The sequence below is a fragment of the Paralichthys olivaceus genome, chromosome 6 (genome assembly GCF_024713975.1).
Source record: "Paralichthys olivaceus isolate ysfri-2021 chromosome 6, ASM2471397v2, whole genome shotgun sequence".
Classification (NCBI taxonomy): domain Eukaryota; kingdom Metazoa; phylum Chordata; class Actinopteri; order Pleuronectiformes; family Paralichthyidae; genus Paralichthys; species Paralichthys olivaceus.
The window spans coordinates 8,749,665-8,772,438 of NC_091098.1; the positions used below are offsets into that span (position 1 = coordinate 8,749,665).

General features: G+C 40.1%; 1 protein-coding gene across 2 annotated transcripts; it reads right to left on the reverse strand.

Annotated features, from left to right (window-relative positions):
- Positions 1-1,131: 1,131 nt before the first annotated feature.
- Positions 1,132-12,791, reverse strand: fam131c (family with sequence similarity 131 member C). 2 transcript variants are annotated; one of them, XM_020089018.2, is made up of 6 exons: positions 12,467-12,791; positions 10,514-10,578; positions 8,485-8,560; positions 3,665-3,904; positions 3,303-3,392; positions 1,132-1,956 (listed from the first exon to the last, which is right to left on the reverse strand). In XM_020089018.2, exons 1-6 carry the CDS (start codon positions 12,495-12,497, stop codon positions 1,691-1,693), a joined length of 768 nt encoding a protein of 255 aa, XP_019944577.1. In that variant the 5' UTR covers positions 12,498-12,791; the 3' UTR covers positions 1,132-1,690. The 2 variants fall into 2 exon arrangements, with proteins under 2 accessions (XP_019944577.1, XP_019944578.1); XM_020089019.2 differs by having other exon boundaries at positions 1,546-1,953; positions 12,467-12,639.
- Positions 12,792-22,774: the final 9,983 nt, after the last annotated feature.

A 22,774-nucleotide genomic window follows, 5' to 3' on the forward strand; every position in this document is an offset into this window, starting at 1 on the left:
TCAGTCTCAGCTGTCAATCATGATGTTTCACCCAATTTTCATAATAGCTAATGCTGAAATCGGTGTATTACTCAATAAATTATCAGTGTAACTACCAGAATGAGAGAAACTTGGAGAATATTTTTTGGACTTGAACCTTTTAGTTTGATGTCCCATCCACTAACAGAGGAGGCAGGATTTATGGCCTATACTGCAGCCAGCCAACAGGGGGAGATAGAGACACTGACTTCACTTCTGTGGCGTTAAACGCCCATTTTCATATACAGTCAATGATCTAAAACAATGTCTGCCCAAGATGGGAAAATAAATGTTTGTAATTTATGATGATTCAATGTTTGTTGCATGGTGGGTGGTCTTCCAGTGGAGACGTTGAAAAAAAATGTTAATTTCATAGATTTAGTCATCACGTCTATCAGTTAATTAAAAAAAAAACCAAATGAATCAAGAAAGTAATTGTTGATATCTCTAATCACTGTGACATCACTTTCAAATAAAAGCCAAGTTTTAATAAACTGCAATTAACGTTTAAGGAATAATTTCAGGGGTATTATTATCTAAGATGACTTTAGTTACACTTGTAAATTCTAAGGTAATTATTATTATATCAAGTCGAGTAAGCAGTGTTTTTAGCTTCTGGCCAGACTCCTCATACATTGTATTGATTTTGACGCGACCCTCCACAACCTGCAGCCTGTCAGGAGGTACCTGCATCCAATTTACCACATTTCCTTCTCACACCACACCGAGTCCAGATGTTGTTGAAGCGTCTCTCTAATTACACCTCGGATCAGTTCTGGTCTGTTCTGCTGAAGGAATTTGTTTCATGATGGGTGTGATCAGTGTATTCATGCACAGCCTTTTGTTCTGTTTTATCCACATCTGTTCTACACCATTCAGAACTCAGCACTGAGACACCAACAGGGGGAACAGCCACAATGCACTACACAAAACAGCTTCACATCGTGTAGACCTGTGATAAAAGAACCACCCAGACAGGTAACATTAAGACATGCAGTCTTCAACCATGTCTCACACAGGCGTGCAGACATATACAGAACACACAGCGACCATACATCGGCCGACACTCGTCTTTCCTCTGCATAATATCTCTGCACCTGTCGCTCTCAGACAGGAGAGTGGGAATAAAAGATAATCATGACTCCTAAAAATAATTTGGTGAACACTTTCTTTGCGATTGTATCCTTTATATTAAAATGAGAAATCTCACTGGAGACACATTTTCCATTTCATTGGTGACTTATTCACTGACCTTTTCCCCATATTCAAGTAGGACTCTTCAATGTGATAGAAAAAGGGATTAAAACAGAACTGGAAAGCGTTCTACAGTACATGTATTAAAATGTATATTTTATTACAATATGTGACATATTTACACCAGTATAGTTTGACTCTTCACTGTTCAGTCCAACATATGATATGTACAATGAATAGAAAAAGGTTAATGTAACAGTAGAACTGTACACATTCACAGACAGAGCTGAGAGGAAAACACTCTCTGGAGTCTTTATATCTGAAGGGTCTAGAAATCTTTCATTTTCTGTGCAGATAGCTCATAGATGTCTGCAGTTATTTTCTGCATCTGTCACTGCTGTTGCTGAGACTCAGGTCCTCTCAGTGAGGATGGTTTCAGAGGTTGCCAGCAAGATTGCCAGTCTGTTTTCCTGCGAGCCTAGTTATAAAAGACATCATCCTCGGATAGCGAACTGCTGTCTACGTGTCGGACAGCAGCTTCTGCTGTCACAGTGCTTCTGTCCTCAAAGGGATGGTGATCTTTGTCCTGCTGAGTGGCTGATGTTGGGGAGATTGGGTCGACCTGTGGCAGGGGGACCAGGTTGGCTGCCCTGCTGTTGCCATAATGGATGCTGTACAGGTGCTGGGGAATGCCGATGCTGCCTCCATCCAGCAGGAACTGGGACAAGAAGTGGCTCTGCGCTGCTGAGGAGGGATGACAATAATAATAATAACAGTATCAGACATTTAGTTGTTTATTGAAGACAATGAAAAATGATTTGAAGCATGTGAGAGAAAACAACACCCGGGGCCTCTCAAGTGGTAGAGATGTTTGAAGCTGCAGCTCTTCACACTGGTATATTACAGAAATAGTACAGATGCACGCAGTAATAAAATTGTTTTTTAAAAAGGTGCCAATACTTTGAACCAGCTGCTGCTGCACGTCATGAAGGTTTTATCTTATCTTATCTCTTCATCATCTCACCTCACCTAAACTGACCTAACTAAACCTAGCCTAACCTAATCAAGCTAGCATAATCTAACCTAACCTCACCTCACCTCACCTAACCTAACCTAAATTAACTTAGCATTACCTAACATAGCTCACATCAACTCAATTCAGCTCAACTCACCTTACCCAACCCAACCCAACCTAACCTAACCTAGCCTAACCTAACCTAGCCTAACCTAACCTAACCTAAACTAACCCAACCCAACCTAACCTAACCCAAAATTACCTAACCTAGCCTAACCTTACCTAACCTAACCTAACCTAACCTTACCTAACCTAACCCAAAATTACCTAACCTAACCTAACCTTACCTAACCTAACCCAAAATTACCTAACCTAGCCTAACCTTACCTAACCCAAACTTACCCAACCTAACCTTGACTCAAAAGAGTAGCCTCTAATACAAACAAGTATAAATTTATAGCAGAGTAATTAAGAGTAATTTAGCATGCTCACATGCTTGCATGCTAAATTTGCATTAAACCCAAAAGTATGGATGAGGTTGACTGGAATATGGTAATTTTGTGATGGTGGATATTTTAACCTGGTAAAACGTCATGGTATTGCCAAAGTCAACAGTCTGGAGACCATGAATGTGTGTTTCAATGTGTGTTTTCTATTTCCTTCAAAGAGATCTCATCCTCATTCATCACAACACATTCATAAGCTAATTAAAAAGGGCTGATGTCTTAAGTGATCTGCTCCGTGATTTCAGGCTGCTGAAACAATTGTCATTACATTTGCAAAATTTCGTGAAACAATAATGAATTTTGTTATCTGTCTTATTTGTCTCGCACATCCATCATCAACATAAAAGAAAAGGCTTCTGGCTAAAATAAAAAATTTGAGATGACAGTAGATCACAAACTCAGACATTGACTATTTAATTAGAAATGCACAGATTTTTTAATGTTACCTCATTCTACATGGTTGTAATTTTTTAGAGAGGAAATCAGTTGTAAATGTAGCAGTAACCCCCTTTGAAAATACTTATAAATAAATGCCCCAATGACACTTGTTATCCTTTTCCATGACCAACCTTGTAAGCTGGTGGAGGGCTCCTCTATGTTGTCGTTCATTGACCACACATGCATGGCCGCCTCAGCCAGGGCAAACTGCTCCGCCACTCCTGTAAAACAAAACACCCATAAAAACACATTTTATGGGGCTTTTTCGACCCCTGCTGTTTGTCACCATGTTTACCACCATCATAAACAAACAGAAATTGAATAAGTGCACTGGATTTGAGTCCCTGTGACTGGACGTCTATTGATTTTTGTTAAAGCTCCCTCTGCACAAAGCTAATCGAATGAAAACGCTGCCCAGAGGGATTTGAGCATCACTTCATCTCCACTGACCACATCTTGTTTTTCTTGAATTAAATGCGTCCGTCTGTCTCACCTGCAGCGAAGCGGGCCTCCTTGATTTCGTCCGTCATTTGAGAGTAGAATTGCTCATCCTCTTGCAGCTCGGTCCCCATAGCCCCCCAGCCTCCACCTCCTTTTCCACAGGCCCAGCTGCCTCCACGTCCCCCAGCCTCACCGCCTCCACCCCAACCTTTCCACTCAATCAGATGAGCGACTCGTCCCTGAGCCATTGCTGTCGGCTTGGTGATATGGTCCTTTATCGTGGCCACCAGACCTAAATAAAGCAAGGAGAGGGGAGGGGTTTATCTTGATAAAGTGGATTAGATAAAAAGTAGTTTCCTGAAAAGATGGGATATACAGTGAGTGTGGTAGTTGAGGAAACAGGGAGATAGCTGAGGAAAAGGTAAAGTGATAGACTGCATGAAATAACATGCAGAGGGTTCAAAGGAGGACGAGGAATTGTGGAAAATGCCACAGCAAGGGACAGGGATATTGAAATGGAAAAAGGTCACATGATGGGCTAGTAGTCATTTGCATAACCTGAAACATGAAAAGCAACATTTCTGCTGCGGCCTTCTGATGTAGAACTTCTCACAAATGTAATTGGAGAGGTTTGAAAATGAAAGTGAAAGAATGTCTATGCTGATATCGAATAAATTGTAACTTGTGACTTGAGTTCTGTCTGCTGCACTGTGCGTAGCTTGCATAGAAATTCTGATTCAAAATGCTATAACTGATCACAGCAATTAATATATGTTCATTCCTGAGCTATCAAATAATTTCAATGCATATCCAATAAAGCAATAAGCACATTTCTCTCCAAGCAGATAAGCTAAACAGATCATGCAGACATCATGCATGCATCATGCATGACTGTGTTTAGCTCAGCTTCTGGGTGGCTTGGCTCATCCTTAAAGACAGGCTGAGGATTTCAGACATCCAGAGGGAGCTCAGAGTAGAACTGTTGCTCATTCGTGTCGAAAGGGGACAGTTGAGCTGGTTCTGGCATTTTGTTTGGATGCTTCTTGGAGGCCTTCTGTTGGAGGTTTATCAGGAGGAGACCCCAAGACCTACAAGTCGCTGGAGGGACTTCATATCCCATCTGGCCTGGGAAGAGCTGGACAGCGCTCTGATACCTCGTGACCAGACCAAAACCAAGAGCACAGATCGGTGTGTGCACATCTCCCTTCATTCTGTTTCACTTCTGGGTAACATCAGTACCTTAACTGAAATAAGTTGATTTTGTTTTGCTATACTTTCTGTGCCTTCTAACACTGTACATACATCAGATGTGGAACATGCCTGTGGGCAGACATCCAGCGATCTATAAATTAAACTGCCTCCATTATTGGATATATCATTTATTTATATTCTTATAGTTTTATGATTTTGGCAGGTCAAATTTGAAGTCATCAAGTAATAAGTATGTCATTTGTTATTCATAACCCATAAAATCCCTTTGCAAACTACAAAGACGCCATTATTTATTTTAATCACACCAGACAAGGGTAGAAAGGTCTTGTGAAAGGAAGAGATAAAATGAAACTGACTGCAAACCTGGGTCATACTGCAGAAGATGAAAATTAAACAATTTAAAAAAAGGAAAGATTGAAAAAGGTATAAAAGAGGAGGAATAAAGGCTGAAATAATTATAAGGCATAAAATGTCAAAACCAGGACTTAAGGAGGACAGGGTAGAGAAGTGGGAGGGAATAATATTTTAAAGTGAGAAATGGATACAATTAAATGAAAGGCAGGAGTCAGGAGGTGGCAGCCTGTGCTAATTGAAACAGAGAAAATCATCATGACAAGTTATTTCATATTTTGTTCGAGCTCAGCAGAGTGTGTTCTGTGTTTTGTTATCCATTTCAACCCCCACTGCTGTTTCACATTTTATTCATGCTGTCACAAATCTGTTGAGAGGCTCTGCTCTGGCTGCGCATCGATGGAGAGGATGCTTTGTTAAATCTATATAGACTGTGTGAAAACAGCAGGAAAATTCCACTTGTTGTGTTTTAACATGGTGGTATTATGATAGAGTGATTTACTGTCAGCACGAAAACAACCAAATCACATTAGGTTGGCATGACAGCCCACATGATAGTTTTGTGTTTACTGCAGTCTGAGTGCAGGGAGCAGCAGCAAGACGTTCCTCTGTTGATTTGTAGCACAACGCTGACGCACAGTATGTTGGATGTTCTGTATAACAAAATGTCAGATTTGCATCGTCTGTGTGTGAGTCATAGACTGTGTATGAAGATGGGTGACATTACAGCTCCCCCAAAAGTGAAGCCAAATCATCTCCTTTTTTTCTGATCAGACAAGAAAGTCTATAAACACATTTTTCTCAAAGTTGGTTTCTGTCATGGCGCCACTGATAACAGATTGTAGATTTTGAATGCCAATGTCCACAGTGCATTTGCTAAACTTTAGTATCCTGAGTCACCAAAACCATAACTGAACCTGCACCAGGATGACTGTGACATATTCAACCATGGTGGCCATTTCTGTGCCAGTGAACTTGTCAACACATATTTTCTCTGGTTGTTGTAAGAAATGATTGGATTTCTCAAGCATGTAGCAAATGGTCAGAATCAGTCAAGAATAAGCCAACTTATTAAAAGATATTTGTCCTGAGACAGCATTCACCAGACGATGAAGGAATCATTCCAGAAAATCACAATTGTTCACATTGCAAAAGGGGTAAGAGTAATAAGCAAGTTGGTAAGTGACTCGTGTTGGTTTCAAGCAGTGGTGGATGGAAACAATAAAAACAACCAAAGCCAATTAAAGCTGCAGTGGTGACTATAGTAAAAATATAAAAATAAGACAGCTAAACAATCATTAAATAAGACTGAGGGCTCTATTTTAACAATCTAAATGCATGGTCTAAAGCGTGGTTGAAAAGGGTTGCACTACGTCTGATCATTAGTGCGTTTTGTGTGTAACATGTAATAATCCAATCAGACCTTTATTCCTTTTCAAAGCCTGTTGTACTTGGACCTTGGCAGATTTTTATTATGAGAGCAGATTTACCAGATAGTAAGAGAGAATGCTTCTCTGTAAGGAAAACTCTGCTTGTGTGTGAAGTAAACGTGTGTGAGCACTGAGCAGACCATCTGTGTGTATAACAAGCAGTTTACATGAATTGTGCACCTTCCTATGTCAGCATATATTACTATCTTCATTATATGCCCTTAAAATAAGGGTGAAATAATGTGCCACCGATGGCAGAGCAGTTTTTTGCCGGTCAAAAGTGTCTGATACTTGCTTTTGCATCAGGTGCATGTAAGACAACAGCTATGTTTGCTTGTACCAGCACAGTATAGAGCTTATAGCTAAATGATGTCATCAGCATTGTAACAGGGGTAAAGTCTAGCAGGTGTTTTGTAGGCTACCATTACTTTAGCATGCTAACATGATAATTTGCTATTATTATTCTAAATGATTATTTTTGTATAATAATAATAATAGTACATACATTATTATTATTATTATTAAAGGGTTTGTTGAAGGCAATTGAATAAATAGCAATACTACAAAGTTTTGTTTCAAATTAGACTTTTAAATTTGGCAAAAAACTACATTATCTACACCCTTGGGTTAAACAAAATGACATACTGTCATGTAGGTAAGATTGTGTTTGCATATGAGTGAACAAAAGTAATATGGATCTTAAAAGAGTCATTAATTCCAGTTTCACTTTAGCCCACCATTAAATGCTGCTTAAAACTAAAAATCTCAGCCTTAGTGAAAGAGCAAATTCAGAGGATGACCAAAAGTTATTCTATTCATCGTCTGGGTGCCATATATGTTTGAACCAGTGCTGGACAGATGACCGTGTGACGCACTTGCTTGCACCATCAAGCTGTGAATAACAAAACTGTCATTTCTCATTTGTTTGGTTCAACACAATTGCATTTGCAGAATCTAATAAACATTTCACTTTCTCTGAGGCATGAGCAGGGCTTTAGCCATTTACTGTGACTAAAATTTCATCAGCCTGAATTATCTATCAAACAGCATCATACGAGAAGAATACAATCAGCAGTGTGTGCTGTATTCTTCTAAATATGATTATATTTGTATCATATTTACATTTGCACAGTGTCATCTGATTTGAGCAGTTACATGTTGTCAGCTGCACTTTGTGACTGATCAAACCTGCAGGACTTTCTTCACTGTCAGAGATGACTGACAAGTGATTATGCCTGAGTAAATGTTCAAAAGATTTTCGTTTTTTTTTACAGGACCGATTCTGTCAAAGCAGGTGTCAGCCTCTCAGCTGTCTGCCTGAACCTCTGTATTTGTCTAACATCTAACATATTCATGAGGTTTCCATGGGCTTCATAATTATACTGTCAGGGTAATAAAGGGGCTTTCACTAGGAAAAGTTCAGCAAGGCATAACACATTAACTCAGATAATTAACCTCCCGCAGAGAGATGAAAGCAGTCGAGATGAGCCAGACAGACACAGGATGGGGAAGAGGAGAGGAAAAAAAGAGTAGGATGCTAAGACGTGAAGAAAGGAGGAAGCAGAAGTCAGAGTCGGAGAGGAAAATCAGACAGGAGGGAAATGAGTGTGTGCTTGTGTCTGATTGTTTACTCATGGCTGTCTGGGTACACTTGTGTATCAGCATATGTGTGAGAGAAAGAGAGGGCATGAAGGAAATTACATTAGTGACCTCCCATGGTTCCTAATTCAGTGTCCCTGCTTGTTTTTTTCCAGTGTTGTATATTTGATCCCTAATGAAATACGTGTGTGTGTGTGTGTGTGTGTGTGTGTGTGTGTGTGTGTGTGTGTGTGTGTGTGTGTGTGTGTGTGTGTGTTTGTGTGTGCATGTCCAGTCTCACCAATCAAAGAGGAAGTGGCTAGCTCGCCAATGTCGTAGCCGCTGGTTTTATCTTGCACGTTGCTGTTGGAGGGATTCTGCACAATATACAAGAAGAAGAATATCACAATAAATAAGGGGGGATGTTGTTGTTGTTGTTTTGTGTATTTCCAGTGGTAACTAAGGAAATTTCTTTCTATCAGCTTGTTGACGCTGCACTTTTATGCCTCCCACAAACAGTGGCCGCAGGCTTTATCTTTTTGGGTTGTCCCTCTGTCCGTATGTTCCACTGTTGTGAATGCAATACCTCAAGAAGGCCTCAAGGGAATTCCTCCAAATTTGGTACAAATGTTCATTTAGACATGAACTGATTAGAATCTGGTGGCCAAAGGTCAAGGTCACTGTCTCACAAAACACATGGTTTGCCTTGTGATCAGCAACTCCTAGAGAGAATTTCTTTAAATTTGTTGCAAGCTTTCCCTTGGACTTAGAGTTAAATGGTAGATAGATGATTACATTTTGATGTTCAAAGGTCAAAGTCAGAAATGACCTCATTTGAATCTAGAAAATAAATTCATGCAGTCTGAAACTGCGCTGGTTGGCAGAGGCATACAACCAGACAGGGATCATGAAGAGAGCAGAGTCGTGAGGTTTTGACAAAGATAGCACAGACACATCTAGCGTACGCACAACACACCCACCCACACACACACACACACACACACACACACACAAAGAACATTTGCATACATCCTCCTTGACAGCCACCTTTTATGTGGTGTGACACAAATTTCCCACTTTTTTCCTTTTAAAGTGATAATGACAATAACAGACTTTGAAGTGGATTCATGGAAATCTTGCAACATTCACACCCATTCTGAACAAGCTGTGAAAAAATGAAAGTATTTTAAACTCCAAGTCGTATGGTGTTTGCATTCAAGTAGCTGCAGTCAATATGGAAAGAGGAACTGCACTTGAAATAGATTTCTTGGTTTAGTATTCTTGGCCTGAGAGAGTGAACCTCTTTTTGAAGACGGTGCAAGTGAAATGGGATTGCTGGTAAATATGGGCTTTTTTACATCAGCGCACGGTGCAAGGCTCCAATTCAAAACTGCTGGAGTCCAATGCAATTTATGTTTTATAGACAATATAAATCTGAATAAAATTAGCTTGAATGTAAAATGGCCAAAATGGGAAAACCAAGTATCCTCTTGGGTAAATGAATGCCATTTCTGTTTTTCCGCTTCAACACACTGCTGCTTCATTGCCAGACGTGTGGTCACTGCAAAACCACAGAGATCTTTTCTATCCTTTTGTCTTTCCTTCTTTATTCCAAACTAAATACAATTGTTATTCAGTGTGTTTCAATCTGTAAAAATGTTATAGAAGCAAGAATGTTTAATATTGTTTGGCAGATTAAACATGTATTTTCATTTGTAATGCCATAAATAGTATCTTATAGAGGCAAATAAAAAAGATATAAAATGGCTGGGTGTAATTGTAACTCGCAGATGTTCAAACATAATCTACTTTAGTAACTGTATAACATTAAAATGAGCATTTCCAGGCTTTTTTCTGTGATGGTCACTACATCCATATGTTTTTCCACATTTTGGCTCCACTTTTAATCTCCATCCATACTAACATGCCTTGAAACATATCACATGATCAATCACACAAACTGTGCATGTGTGTGCCTTTGTAAACAGGAAGCATTTGGTTGTATTTTTGTAAAATGCAGAATTTAATTGCACAACAGGATCAGTCATGCTTGTAATTGATGTTTCATGTTGTGTTCTGCACTGGCAGAAGCCTTGCTGACGTCATCTGATAGGAGCCCGATGAATCCACTGAACACATCATGAACTGTTTAGAACATGTTTATTATTTTCTTTTTGTGTTAACAATGTGGTGAAGGCTGTTTTCTGGTAAATGGACACAGTTAAAGTCAATGCACACGTGTGTCTACATGTGGGATGGATCCTGCAGACACAGTGAAAAGGCCAGTGCCAGACCAGAACTATAAGGGAAAGGTTGGGGCTTTCACTGACCTTGACAGTGGACGGCTGCTCCTCCTCTGTCTGGTCCTGCAGTCCTGTCATGGGAAGGTGGAGCTCTGTAGGGAATCACACACAAACCAAACACTGCTGCTAGATTCACGCGCTGTGTGTGAGTTTCTATTGTGTGTGTGTCTATATGTTTGGCTCTGGACATGAATCATGGTCTTTGAAGCAAAAACTCAGTCCTCTCTAACGGCCAAGGGTCAGAGAGAGAGAGAGAGAGAGAGAGAGAGAGCATTGAATCCTCATGGCGTCATTTAACTGGAGTCCCTCAGCGTATTTAAATTTGTCCTGGCCTACACTCTGCCTGTTTGCTGTATAATTGATGGTGATGAGGCTCATATGAATGACAGTGGATCAGTGCAATGGACAATTAACATTATTAGAAAGGTCAGTGACAACACACACACACACACACACACACACACACACACAGGCATACAAACTCACACTTAGGATATTCCCCTGGGAGGTGAGGTGTCTTCAAGACAATCAGCTGTCACTATGGGAACAATACAGCAACAGGAGGCAAGTGATACCCTTCAATTAATTTAGGTCCCAGTTGCCAGCACACACATCCAGGCGCACACACACATACACACCCAAACAATGTCGATGTGGTCTCTGGCCTCATCAGACACTATTAACATATCTAAAAACCCTGTCATGATTCCTGAGCCAATGCTCTGTCCTTGTAAGGGTTAAACCCCACCTTGACACACACACACACACACACACACACACACACACACACACACACACACACACACACACACACATACACACACACACTTTATCATTAACCTAACCTTAACCTAACCTTAATGTAAACCTAATCTAAACCTTACTTAAACTTAACCTACACCTTGACCTAACCTAAACCTAACCCTAACCCTAACCTAAACCTAAACCTAAACCTTAACCTTAAACACGTCTTAAACTTAAAATCCAATGATTTACATAATGGGGACTTCTTATGTCAAGACAGACAAGCCCCAGTAATGTGACAGTGTAAACAGATACACACACACACACACACACACACACACACACACACACTTCTTATCTGTTTGCCTTCCCACTTTCTTGCCAGCTTGACAGCTGTGCTCTCATCGCTCCTCCACCGTATTAAAAGACACCCTTACTGAGCATAAGCAGACTTTTATCTTACAAAATATTTTTAGATTCCATCGCAGGTTCGGGCTGAAAATAATGTGCAAGACTGTGATGTGATGTTAAATGTCATGCACTGACAAAATAGTGGGTGATTGTTGTTTGGAGATATTACAAAACACTTCAAATCCTCTTTTTTGTTTTTTCAATTTTCTGTATTGACGGCACAGTTTAAGTACGTGTGTTCTTCCTCAAAGAGGCCCCGCTGCCCACTGAGCCATTGTCACTTTATCCAGACAGCTTTTTGAGACACAACAAACACTGCCTTATTTTCACCAGAGACAGGAAATACATGAAAGAGAAAATTAAAACCCAGGGCACATCTTCAGGTCAAGACAAGTTGGGGATGAGCTTTAAACAGAGCAATCACATCGTAAAGCCAGCCCTGTCCTCCGCTGATCCTCACAATCCCTCTTATTAACCTCCCACCCCAGTCTTGTTTCCAGAGCAACCCCCTCAGATTCACTTAAATCTAAAGTTTTTAGTGAATGACTTATGTTGTGCATCAGTTTCATATGTTAGATATACATCATAAAAATGGTGTAAAAATATGGGTTAACCCTCCATTTTTGCAGCTGACAGCTTGACGATGTCAGTCAGTCAGCCTGCATTCAGCTTTAGGATGAAATGATTCACTGTGATAATCTCAATTCTCCTGTTCTCTAGCTTTAGATTGCTGACTCCTGTCATCGGCATACCTGCAGGTTGATCCAGCATTCACACAGACACACACACACATGGACGCACAAACAGGTGGTATCAGACACTGACCTTTGTGACCTTTGCAGAGGCAGGCACCCATGGTCTCAGGATAGCTGGACGGTTATCTGTTCACCATAGTGGCTCGAGGATGAGGAGGATGAGCAGCGGGAAGGTAGAGGGGAAAGAAGGGTTGGAGAAGGAGCCGGGAGAGAAGTGAAGACTTGAGGGAGGGGAAAAGTAAGAGTGGATGTACGATGAGCTGTACGGCAGATGCGAAAATCTGACTTCTCTGTATTGGAGGAGAGAGGTGAGAGAGTGACATCGACCAAGTGTGGGGAGGGGGCATGGAGAGAGAGAGAATGAGAGAGAGAGGGAAAATGGAGAAAGCATGAATGCCTGTTTGGAGACAATTTTGAATCCCCTCCCCTCTATGTTCTCCTCTTCTCCTCCCCCTTTAATCTTCCTCTCCATAGAGGACTCATTTTACACATTGTCCATCTATCTATCTATCTATCTATCTATCTATCTATCTATCTATCTATCTATCTATCTATCTATCTATCTATCTATCTATCTATCTATCTATCTATCTATCTATCTATCCATCTATCTGTCTATCTATCCATCTATCCATCTATCTATCTATCTATCTATCTATCTATCTATCTATGTATCTATCCATCTATCCATCTATCTATCTATCCATCTATCCGTCCATCTGTCTATCTGAATGTCAATCAGTTAAACAATCTATGCGCCTATGACCCATCACGTCTGTCTGCAACACACACACACACATACACACACGCTCACACCAATACTGGGATAATATACCCGAGACTTTGCTGACATCACCTGCGTCAACAGTGGGGGGAAAATCATGTTGCCACGGCAACCAAGCCAATCTTTGCATTTGGAGCTTTTTTCCTCCACTAATTGGCCAGAGAGGAGGCACAGAAACATTGTTCGATGGACAGGGGACGATGGTGCTGATAAAGTTTGCAAAAACACCAAATACAACACTGTAGAATATGTCTGCTCAGTTAAAACGAGCTGTTGTCTCTTTAACAAATCTGCGTCTGCCCTCAGGACCAGTTTATATCCATCCTCAGCTCAACACAGAGAATATGAATATAACGCATTTGATAGTAGGCTTTGGCTATTGATTTCATTTCTCCTCAATTGCAAAAAGTAGCACGTTTCTGAGGTCCAAATGGTTAATGCTCATAAGATTGGACTTATGAATGATTTAAATCTTGGTCGCACATTCACCAGGGGACCTGTGCTGGCCATCAGCAGCAAGACAGGATTCATGCCTTACTTCTCCTGTCCACATGTGGACAGGAAGGATCTTTAATTATTTTATGCACCATTTCAGTTTGTCTTTCGCAGCTTTATGTCACCACAGATTGTATTAGATGAAATACAGATTTAGAAAGAAAAGAAAAGAAACTAAATTAGCAATGAGCAAACCTGCTGGGGTTCAATATTGCATGTAAGTAAGGACCCTATAATGTCTCCTGGTGTCTTTAACAGTGGTACAGTCTCTCTGAGGGTGATTCCTTAAAGGTTTTTCATTTTTAAGCAATGTGCGTGACTTCTTCAAGAAGTTCATAGACTTTTTGAACCTAAAAGACTCCTGACACTTCCACATTTATCGTTCAATGAACCCCCTAACACCATAATGAGAACGCCCTCAAGAAAAAATGGGTTGCCCATTGAGTTCTTGAGGAACCTTGAGGAAAAAAACAGGAACCCACTTGATGAACCTAGAAAAGACCTCTGGTAACACAGGGAGTAAAAGATGCTTGGTGACTCCTTTATAGTTAGAGAAACCTAAACCCTTAAAAAACAATTTAAAGGCTCAATAAACTTTTTTTTAACCTCTGTTTTTTAACCTCCAAAGAAAACCCATGTAGAACATGTTCTTAATTTCTGAAATGTTTTCCAAAACTTTTTTTAAGTCCCACAATGAATTGCAGAGGGCAGGTTTAGGAGCAGTCTGACATCTTGTGGTAAAAAGGCAAAAGTGCAGCAGTGCCGTTGTCATATATCTTATAATATTATAACTTTGTTCTCAGTCTGAAAACCTTGTCAATGCATTGTTAAAACAAAGGATCAAAGGTGGAGGGTTTCGTAAAATGTTCCCTCAACAAATTATGATCAGCAGAAAGTCTCCCTAAGCTCCCAGGCTTCAGTTCTTGCCTCTCACTTTGCATGTTGCAGATAAGTCGATTCTCAGTTTTTTTCTGTGTGCAGTCCTTACAAACTGTCTATTAAAGTAGTTTACTGTGTTTCCCTTCTCCAGTTCTCCAGTCAGTTTCGATTTACCATCTCACTAAATAAATCTTGAATCTGATTAGATGAAAATGTTTTTTTTTGCCCAGTATTTGAGGAGGAATGTGTAACATCCACATACACACATACACAGTGATGCTCCTCGCTGCAAAGCCACAGACATTCGGCAACACTCATTTCTGTGGTCCCTCGAGGCAAAGCAGGAATTGGATGCCTTTCAGTTCTGGATGATTCTCAAATATCATCAGTTATGTGCACATCAAACAGTATTTTATTTTATTCTGTCAAGTTTTATGTGACTGATTTGATCCCTTATTGGAGATGAGTCATAATTCAGCTTCTGGGAAAATTGAACATTTTTTATAGTTGAGTGAATGTGGAAACTCCCCACCCTGATGAAAGTGAAAATTGAAGACTTGGAGGTATTTAAACCTCTAACAAGGTCAAACTGACAGAGTACCATGTTTTTTTATAGACCCACCCTGCTTCACATTCACACAGAACCACAGTTCACACTTAGAGCTGCCCAGTGAAGCCTTGTACTGTCGGTCTGCGGGAGCTGACAAAAAAATCAGCAAGTCAAACGTTTTATGTGAAACCTCAGCTCATGTTTTGGCTGCAGTAGATTTATTTGAGTTTGTACGATCATGTGCAGCAACAAAATCAGTCCAGCTGAGGCTCCAATGATGGCTTGTTTTGCAAATGACTTAATTCTTGATCAAATAAAATATGTAACGGAGATTAGCGTTTAGAGTTTCTTGTTTTAAGGATAACTGAGAGCAAAAAGACAGAATTAAGCCACGATTACTTGTTACTAGTTTATATGAAAAATGAAAATTTCTTATTGACTGCAAACTTTGAGCTTTTAGGCAATTCAAGCTTTACCATCTGTGGCATTATAGACAGCTCTTCCTCAGGTGTTTTCCTGTAGATGCTGGGATCTCTGGGCAGATCAGATGATTGGCAGAATCTGATAGGAAGAATTCCAGGCCGAGTCTTTGGCATGGCATAAAAGTGAAAGTACTGCTCTGAACATTAAAACTGACTGCGTTCCTTTTAGGTGAGTTGTTTCCGCACGCTGCCTCTCTGTCATGGTTTACTGGTTTACTTGGAAGGAACTGAGTCATGGTTTATGTTTTTCCTGCTGTGACAAGCCAAAATCTTTTCTGTGAAAAATTCAGGCTGTCACCCACATGATCAAATTTGATTAAGAATCTTAATTTATAAACTTTTTATGTTAAAATTTGCCAAATAGAACTAATAGAACTTGAGTGTTTTTGAGTATTGGAAACTTGGAACTTTTGCTGTGGATCCAGATCAGGGGGCGGATCAAGGAATTTTTTTTCTCTTTTTTAACATTGTGAGGAACATTTTCATTATTTCTCGGAGAGTACTCAATAATCATAAATCTTGATGAAGAAAATACGGCATGTTAAGGTGACTGATATTTATGAGCGTTTGTAATTAAATGACGTTCCAAATAAAAATCTGGATCAAGTGAATTTAAATGTGGTGTTGGGTGTGTGCTCTCTGTCAGTAAAAATATTACTACTATTCATTCACAATACCTACGTTTTGTTGATGGTGGAAACATTACCAGTTCTTTACAAGATTTATATATATATACATCGAGTGTTTATATTTTCATATTTAGGACCACCTATCAGTTTAGCTCCATCAGACTATAAAATCCCTTCTCACTTCTGGGAATTCTTTAGTAATTTAAACTACTACATTGTTTTTAAACCTTCAGTAAATCTATAACATATCATCACCTTTTAAGTGAATATAGGAGGATGTTAGCAAATGATCTTTCTAACTGAAAATGGCTGCCTCTTGTGGCCAAAAACGATGCTATGAAAGCACTGAGATTTAACCACAACATAGAAGTTGTGGATAGTTGTTAAAACCATAACTTTTTATTAAATAATAAATATTATATTTAATGTTATTGTTAAACTTGATTATGAATGTAATATTTGGTAGAAAATTCTAGTGTCCAATTCTCAAAAGCCCAATATTCAGGTTATATAAATGCAATATGACAATTCACTGACTAAAAAGGCAAAAACCTACTTACACAGTGAAACAATGAGATGGAACTCTCACTCTAGGTTCATCACAGGGACATCTTTCACATTCATATTTTTTGCATTTCATATTTCATATTGTCAAATGTATCAAATTCCATTCTGGAAACAATGTGTATAAAGTTAAGGATTTTTTTTCATTTCGAGTAGAAAGCTGGAGGTGGCATGCAGTTAGCCTAGCTTAGCATAAAAACAACAGAAAACTAGTTCTTGACAATCATCTGCACAGTGTGACTCCATGAAGTAATGTTTACAGCACATTGGCCACTCTAAAAACACAAATTGTAATTTTAACATTTTGGTTGTGTTCTGTTATGATCAAATAAGCAAGAAATGAGTTAATAAGAGCCTCAGATGTTGTAGTTTTTCTTTCTGTTTCCAGTTTCCCAGCTCCAGCTCCCAGCTCCAGCTCTGGTCTTGTTGAATACATGTGGCAGTAGTTGATCTTTTCCACCAACTTTAAAAAGTTGTATTTCCCACAATGTTGAAAGGCACCTCTGCAAGTGAGGGTGAAATAAATTCCCTGATTTCCTCATGTGTCATTCAATCTTTACTATATTTGATCCGCATTTTTCATAACTTCTGAGTTTCCAGCACCCGTGTATATAGCACACAGCTCTAATAAAAGAGTTGGCCGGAGCACTCTCTCGGAACATGATGTGTTGCCATGATCTTATCTTCAACCTGCAGGATTTGGTTTGCCTTTCTTTGCTTATGTACTCTAGAGTGATTACAACATCTAACATTTCACTGAGAGATGTCTTTCATAAGTCAGCAGACTGAGCCTGTATGGAGCTCCTTGTTCTTTCACTTAAGCTTTTTTTTAGTTCAGACTTACGTGCCAAACACAACCTGAAGTGTGCTGGGAAATCCCTCGCAGAAACAAGAGAGGACAGTCTGTTGTCCAACATGACGAACCTTCTGAGACTTTCTGAGGAAGTGTGAGGGACATTCTGTGGCTTGCCTGCACATGTGGACGGTGACTGGAAGTCTTACTTCCATTGCTCTCAATAACCAAATAATCAAAGTTGTATGTATTATGTGTAACAGCCTCGTTCTGCCAGAACTCCCACTGTGCACGTCACCATGAGACCATAATATTAGCTCTAGAATCATATGATAGACGGAGTATGTTGAAAACCACTGTCTGCAGATTGACCACTCTCCCCTCCCTTTCCTGCCACTTCTGATCTCTTTTTCTGTGTTTTGCCACAGAAGCACCAGAATAGCCCTCTCAGCTTTGCGGAAAACATATTTTGATGACACCAACGTAAATGTCTGCTTCGCCCCGCAAAAAGAAGGATGTGAACATTTGGGAAGGACTTTTTCTGGCCCTGCATGGTTACTGGGCCTGCAGCGAAGTTGGCAAACTCTCTCAAGGCTACACCAACAGGAAATTGCATTAATCCAGAGCTGGAGCTGAAGTAATTCACTCCCTTCTTTATTTAAGGCTTTGCCAAAGTTTTCAGCAGACCACCTCGGCCGTCCTGGAAGAGAAGAACAGGAGTGGGAGGCCTCAGGGCCTTACTGAACCTCCCCTCCATGTGCTCCCTAATTGGTTTAATGACGGTGATTATCTGCTGGGGTGCATGTTGTGCAAGGGACGATTAATGGCCTCTAAAACATATGCAGACAGACGGAAATCAAGGGAGGGGAGGTTGGTGCTAAAACAAAGAAATCGTAGCAAAAAAAGAGCCATGAAGTTGCAGGGAGGGATGCATCCTACTGAGTAAGAAAAATAGAAGAATGACCCTAGCGTTTTTCTTTCTTCACCCTTTTGTGAACTTTTGTAGCTGTTTAAATGTTAATTTAATTTCTGTAATTTATTTTGAAAAGAAAAAAACGTTTGAATGAGACACATCTATATGAGACATACCTCCCATGTTGTTAAAACTTTAATGATGTTCCAGAAAACATCCACATGCAGGCACCTTTAACAGCCGCTGAGAGCTGGCTGACTTAAGCTGCAGCACCGCTAACATCCTCTAGGCGATGGGGCTGAAACATCTCTAAATTGAGACAAACTCATCTTTTCACTTGAAAAAGTGAGTGAATTTCACTCTGGTCTTCACTCATTCTTTGGTCATTCATCATTCTGTTATTTAATGAATTGTTTTTCACCACATCTGTCCTCATTTTGGGAATTATTGGTCCATCTTTATTGTAATAGTTCAATGTTAGTCAAAGATGGCTGCACTACAGTACAGACACATGACACCACTTCTGTGTAGTTTATACACTGTAGAACTAATGTGACCTCATGTATGTTTGTTTTCCTGCTGTTGTTTAATATTATTTTCATACATGCATTCCAATAATAGCTGTATGTTTATTTTGATTTGTCTGTGTTTGGTTGTTTTGTATCTTCCATTTGTTCTGTATATGTCATCCACTAACTGGAAGGCTGAAAGTTCCATCCCTGACTCCTAATGTCGACATATCAAAATATACTCTGGCATATTGAATCCCAAATTACCTCCAAAGTACCATGAGTATTTGTGTGAAAGTGACCTGTATTGCTTGAGTGGTCAATAAGACTATATAACACTATATAAATACACTCTGAAGCAGGGGCGGATCCAAGGATGCATGGCACCAGGACGCACTGGCACATAATGTGCTTGAACATGAACAATTTCTTAAATATATTAAATCATGTGTGTCTTTGCTCAAAGCTACTGAGCTAACAGTGCACAGCAAAGACTTAAATGTGCACCTTACTGAATCAGGTAGTTTGCATGGATTTTAGACATATAATTGGCCTCCATGTAAATTGTGGCCCCTTTACTGCCCTGCCCCTGCTCCACACTGATTTCTGAAATGTGTTCGGTTCACCATCAAATGAGACCAAAACACCCAGAAAATCTTCCCAATCTCCCTCAAAGAATGACTCAGTTATCAATGTAGTTATTGATCAGTTGTCTGTCCATCAACTGATTTATTTCTTGACTAATTGTTGCAGCACTGCTTGTTGGAAAAACAACTTCTCCTTAAATATACTGCCACCAAAGGAAGCTCAACCACAACCTCATATCTGTGCAAAATATGCAAAATCATATGAATAGAACTAAATGCTCTTAGGCTCCAGAGATAAAGGATTTGCATATATTTTCTTTGACAAGGTTTGATTTTGACAGGATCACAGAATACTCCTCCACTTGGAGTGAGCGGTTCAATGTACAGACACAGAATCATCTGTGTCAGTTCTGAATTATTGGGCTTAATAAGCTCTTTGTTAATTAATCAATTGATGAAGATTATATATATTACCATTCAGTCTTTAACAGATGCAAAAATGTAGTTTCAATTGACTATTTTTACCTACTGTAACTGCTTTAGTTTCAGTTTATCTCATTCACCTATGTAATTGCAATAGAGCACATACTGTAGGTTCAGAAAACATTGAAAAAAATAACATTTCAACATGTTGTTGATATGGTCTTTCAATACGTAGGTGCACACGTCAAAGAAACTTCTTTTTAGGGGCAACAATCTTAAATAAGAACCATATGAGCTGTTTGATACTGTAGCCTCTAATCCTGCCACTTCAGGTTTGGACAAGACCCTTTAAACAAACATCTTAGAGAAGATTTTAGGTTATTTTGCTCGGCCAAAGATCAGGTACAGATGTTTAGTTTAAAATGTTTAGTCTAAATGTTAACTGCATGAGTCTCTCCTCAACAAAAAGCCTCTGCAAAACTGCAGCAGCCTAAAAAGTTCCTTCGTAGTGGCGGCGACATGTGTGTCGGGGCTCTCATAAAGTCGGACCTGTGAGAAACTTTATGTGTTGAGTGACATCAGCAGTGCCATTAGTAGGAATATGGAGTGAATTAGGCAGGCATTGCAAAATATACAGAGAGTCTGCGGAAAGACGAGGCTTATGTCATCAGGGGCTTGTGTTTCTGCTCTCCACTCCCACTCATGTCGCCTCGCACTGACATCAAACAGATCTCAGCAGCACAGTTTGGGGAAAGTAGGATTCTGGTAACAATTATTTGCTCCTCACTATCTTGTTAAGTATGTTTATTACAGCGTTAAGGCCCAGCAGCTTACTTTGTTTCTACATGGATTAAACCTGGAGAAGAGATCTGGCAGCACTCAGGGTGTAATCTTGGATCATGACCTATACATTTTTTTTTGTCGAAAATGCAGTGAAAATAGGAAAATTGAGGAGCTCAGAGGAGGCTTAGGGAGAAGAATAATGTGCAAAAAGCCCTGGAGTGCTGGTGAGAGAAACGGCAGCGGAAAGACGCAGGAAGACCAATATAGACAGAAATTGGAGGATGTGTTTTCTGGTCAGGAACCCATTGCTAAAATTAGTGAGGATGTAAATTCCTCAGCGTAGCCGGTTTTCAAATCCGCGCATGACACTGAGAGTTGCCAGGAGAACATAAAACAAAAAAAAGAAGAGGGAAGGCCGCGGTATAGGGAGAGGTCATACATGAACAGTGCCATGGTAATGTTTTCCTTCTTCCTTGTTTCTTTTTAAATTGACCTTCGCCCAGAGAACAAAGACATCTAACAGGCCACAAGAAGGAGGGAAGAAAGCCGTAGAAGCCACGGGCCCCCACACACAACAGTCCACGGGGGGAGGCTTCGGGCCCTGGACGCCAAGCCTTCAACACAATCACCACACATGATATTGTGGTTGCAGTAAAGCCCTGGTATGACTCAAATCTCTCAGCTAACCCCCCTCTGCCACCAGGCCTCACTCTCCCCCCTGCTCTCTCCCTGTCTCTCCATGCATCCCTGTCATTTACAGTCCAAATGACAAGACACAAACTTCCACACACTCAACCCCTGCAGAGCGAGGATAATCACGTTACAGCTGAAGGCAGGGGCCACAAACCGAATTCCTCCAGCAGTCTCTTTGGACGCACTCAGACGGGCATTTGCATAAATCCAAACAGCACAATCAGCAGCTGAACGGTGTGGCGCTGCTCCTCTTTTTCCGTCGTGGATGAAAGAGAGAGAAAGGGGAGGAAAAAAATCTACCACGCTGTGAAGCACTGAGGGGAATGGATGGATGGAGATGGAAAATAGTAGAAGGATTTTTTCGGTTTACAGTTGCCACACAAAGCCAGGACTATTTCGAGGCATCCTATTGGTTTAACAGAGGCAAGAACACACAGCCAGCTGGAAGTCAAGGACAAAGGCTCATGAGGGACTTAGCGGTAGATCCAAGTTCCCATACTCTGTCCACACTGGACTTTTTCTTGCTGCTTCCCTGTTGACCTACAGATTAATTCAATACCTAAATATTGACATTCTTCTTTCTGGTGCACAGCTCCTATCTAAGGAATGCATTTAGGGCTTTTGTCACTTGCATCAATCAACCAAAGCTGATAATTTTCAAAATGCAAGGCGCCAGGGACTTCCTCACCACTGCAAGGTCAGGTGGGCGAGATAAGGCGAGGTGGAGTAAGTCAAGGTGAAGCACAATGTGTGTGGGGGGGCATGTTTGAAGGACTTCTCGTACCGTTACATTTTGTTAACTCTTTCATCCTCAGCAGGTGTGAGCTATGAAACATGAGAAGGTAACTGATGCAAAGCACCAACACAACATTTGACGCTGACATTTACCCACTGCTCCGCCTCCCCACTTCTCTGCTGACTCTGACCTCCATTAAAAAACTAACCCATAGGTCATTTGTGCAAGCAGCTGATTACAACCTATAATTTTTATTGTGATGTGACCTCTAACGCTTCTGCAAGACACCAACAGTCTTTTCTGTTTGTGAGCAGAGAGTTTTATGAACAGTCTATGTTGCAGAGTGAAGTTAGAAAACTTTGCGTTCATCCTACCTGGTTTATCTGCAATGAAGATTTTATTGTCAATGTTTTTAATCAAATTAAACAGATTTGTTTTATTACTGTTCACATGTGTGGCATATATATAAGTTTGAATGATTTACCTGACATAGTTTACTGTTTATAATTATGTGTTTCCCTTCAGACATTTTTACTTCTAAACTGAAAACCCACATGT

Coding starts and splice junctions, on each gene's coding strand:
- fam131c (XM_020089018.2), bottom strand. CDS start 12,497: ATGGGTGCCTGCCTCTGCAAAGGTCACAAAG. Junction 10,579..12,466: donor CCTCTGCAAAGGTCACAAAG/GTCAGTGTCTGA, acceptor GATTCCCTACAG/AGCTCCACCTTCCCATGACA. Junction 3,905..8,484: donor AGCCACTTCCTCTTTGATTG/GTGAGACTGGAC, acceptor TGCTTTATTTAG/GTCTGGTGGCCACGATAAAG.